The sequence below is a fragment of the Kryptolebias marmoratus genome, linkage group LG8 (genome assembly GCF_001649575.2).
Source record: "Kryptolebias marmoratus isolate JLee-2015 linkage group LG8, ASM164957v2, whole genome shotgun sequence".
Classification (NCBI taxonomy): domain Eukaryota; kingdom Metazoa; phylum Chordata; class Actinopteri; order Cyprinodontiformes; family Rivulidae; genus Kryptolebias; species Kryptolebias marmoratus.
Window position 1 is genome coordinate 27879794 of NC_051437.1, and position 2371 is coordinate 27882164.

General features: G+C 47.4%; 1 protein-coding gene across 1 annotated transcript in view; it reads left to right on the forward strand.

The window, feature by feature from the left end:
• gata5 (GATA binding protein 5) overlaps positions 1-2066 on the forward strand; it is a 7632-nt gene extending 5566 nt beyond the window's left edge. The window contains exons 5-7 of the mRNA XM_037976820.1: positions 121-207; positions 625-752; positions 1033-2066. Coding sequence (XP_037832748.1) covers positions 121-207; positions 625-752; positions 1033-1152 — 335 coding nt within the window. The 3' untranslated portion in view covers positions 1153-2066. The remainder of the gene's footprint in view (positions 1-120; positions 208-624; positions 753-1032) is intronic.
• Positions 2067-2371: the final 305 nt, after the last annotated feature.

The following is a 2371-nucleotide window of genomic DNA, read 5'->3' on the forward strand; positions in this document are numbered from 1 at the left end:
GAGGGGGGGGTCAGTGTTTGGGCTGCAGGGTGGAGGGGTGGTGGTGGCTCCTATCTGAGCGGCGGTGTGGGAGGCGGTGTTGTCGTGGCGCTCGGCTCTGATCCGTGTCTCACTCCCTGCAGGTGCCCCGCCCTCTGGCCATGAAGAAGGAAAGCATCCAGACCAGGAAGCGAAAACCCAAAATACCAAAGAACAAAACGTCTGCAGGTGAGACGAACACGCCGAGACGAAATCTGGTAAACAGCTGAAATGCATCTGAGGATGTTTCTCAGCCGAAACGCTGAGTGAGCCGAAGGTAAAAGTAGCAAAAGGCGACCTAAAAGCTAAAAATGAGCTGAACGGTAGCTAAAAATGGAGACAGAAACAGAGCAGGTCTGCAAGAAGAAGAATGAAGAAACTGAAACGATATTCGCAGCTAAAGTTAAGTTTTTAAACGTTTCACAAACCAGACGTCGCCTGAATGAGCCGAACGTTTGGCGTGTGAGCAGCTAAAACGTGACACAGTCTGCAGAAGTTCGGTTGGAAACAAACGAAAACAGGAAACCGTTATCGTGAACGCTGACTCAGAATCCCGTAAATCTGTGGCAGGACCGAAGGTAACGAAGCGTCCCGTTGGTTCTTTAGGCTCCGCCTCCTCGGACGCCGGCTCCCCGTCCTCCCTCGCCGCCTCGGAGCACGCCTCCACCATTAAAAGCGAGCCCAGCATGACTCTGTCGCCGTACGCCGCCCAGACCGTCGCACCTGGCTCTCAGGTAACCCCTCCGTGATGATTTAACGTCAAACGCTTTTCAGTCAGGCTTTTATTCTGAAAGGACTTTCTTCCAGTTCATTTCAGGCAAAATTAAGGATTTATTGTTTTAAATTTTGGTTTTATTCTCATTTTTCTGTGACGTTTGCAGCAGAATCATCAGGTAATTTAAAGAAAACTCTAAAAACTAACGTGTTGCTGTCAGATTGGTTAAAAAAATTAAGTAAAAAGCAGGAAGAGGTTTTGTCACGTTTTGACGGTTTTGCTCCTCGTCTCTCCTGCAGACGTCCTCTCAGCTGGATGGCGCCAGATCGGGACACGTGGACATAAAGTACGAGGATTATCCTTTCGCCACGCCGCCTTTGGCGCCTCAGAACTCCTGGTGCACGCTGTCGCAGGCGTGAGCTTCCCGGGAAAATCGGACTTCCATTCCAGCCGGACCCGATTTCAGGAGGAGCGCCCGAGCCGAGGAGAACCAAACCCGGATCTAAAAACAAAAAAAAAAAAAAAAGGGCGGGAAAGACGAAGTTCTGCTCTGTGAGGCAGCGGTTCTGACGGGCGGGACCACACCTGGACCGGACCCAACACAGGACAAACGTCTCCACCGGGACCGCCTGTCCTCCTTTCGATCCGGACGTCCTCCAAACTACCTACTGCCAGGAAACGTGTTTGACTTTGACAAGGACACGTGAATTGTTTTTTAATTTTGTTTCTCGTTAACAAAACTTCTCGTGAACCATCTGTTTGAGTTCAAGATGGCCGCCGCAGCTAGTCCACCGGCTCAGTTTCATAGACACAGAGCTAAAACCTGGCGTGGCGGTAGCTGAGAGTCGTTCCCGCGAGACAATCTGAGCGCCGACACGTTTCCAGTGTCTCCATGTCTTCGAGGGACGAAGAACAACGTCAAAAAAAAAAAATGGGCAGAAAATCCCTCTTTTATGGCCGCGGAGCTCGTCTCGTTACCGCGGCGTAGATGATTAACGTTTATAGGCGCATTATTTATGTCGAGATAAGGGCCGCAGCCGAAAGCAGCCGAAAGCAGCCGAAAGCAGCCGAGCGACGACACGCACATTTTTATTAGCTTTCACAAATCTGGCTTTCCAACCCGTGAAAGTTTTAACTCTTTAACGCTTTAATGTTCGATGAAAGTGCAATGACTCCATTTTATTTTAAATTTGTCTGAAATTGTTTGTAACTTTAATCCTTTTATGTGGATTTTATCGACATGTAAGAGAATTTTTCTTTTTTTATTATTATTTTTATGTTTCGATGCTCTTTTGGAATCTTTTCCAGGTTAATAAACATTTTTGAAATTTGACAGATGGAAGTTTTATTTCATCTTAAAAACATCTTTTTTTTATCTGAGAGGATGAGCGCTCGTGATGTTTTTAAAACTGTTTAAAACGACAAGAACACGTGCCGCAGAGACGGCTGTAACTCGGTCCTTTTTACGGATACCGGGCTGAATGTTAGTGTGGTCGTAGCTGATAGTCGCCTCCATCAGATACTCTGAGCACCAACGAGTCGTTTTTAAACTTCGGGCTGCACGGTGGTGAACGTTGGGCATCCCTTCAAAAAAGAAAAGGCCAGAGTTTTCTGTGCAGAGTTTGCATTTCTAATATT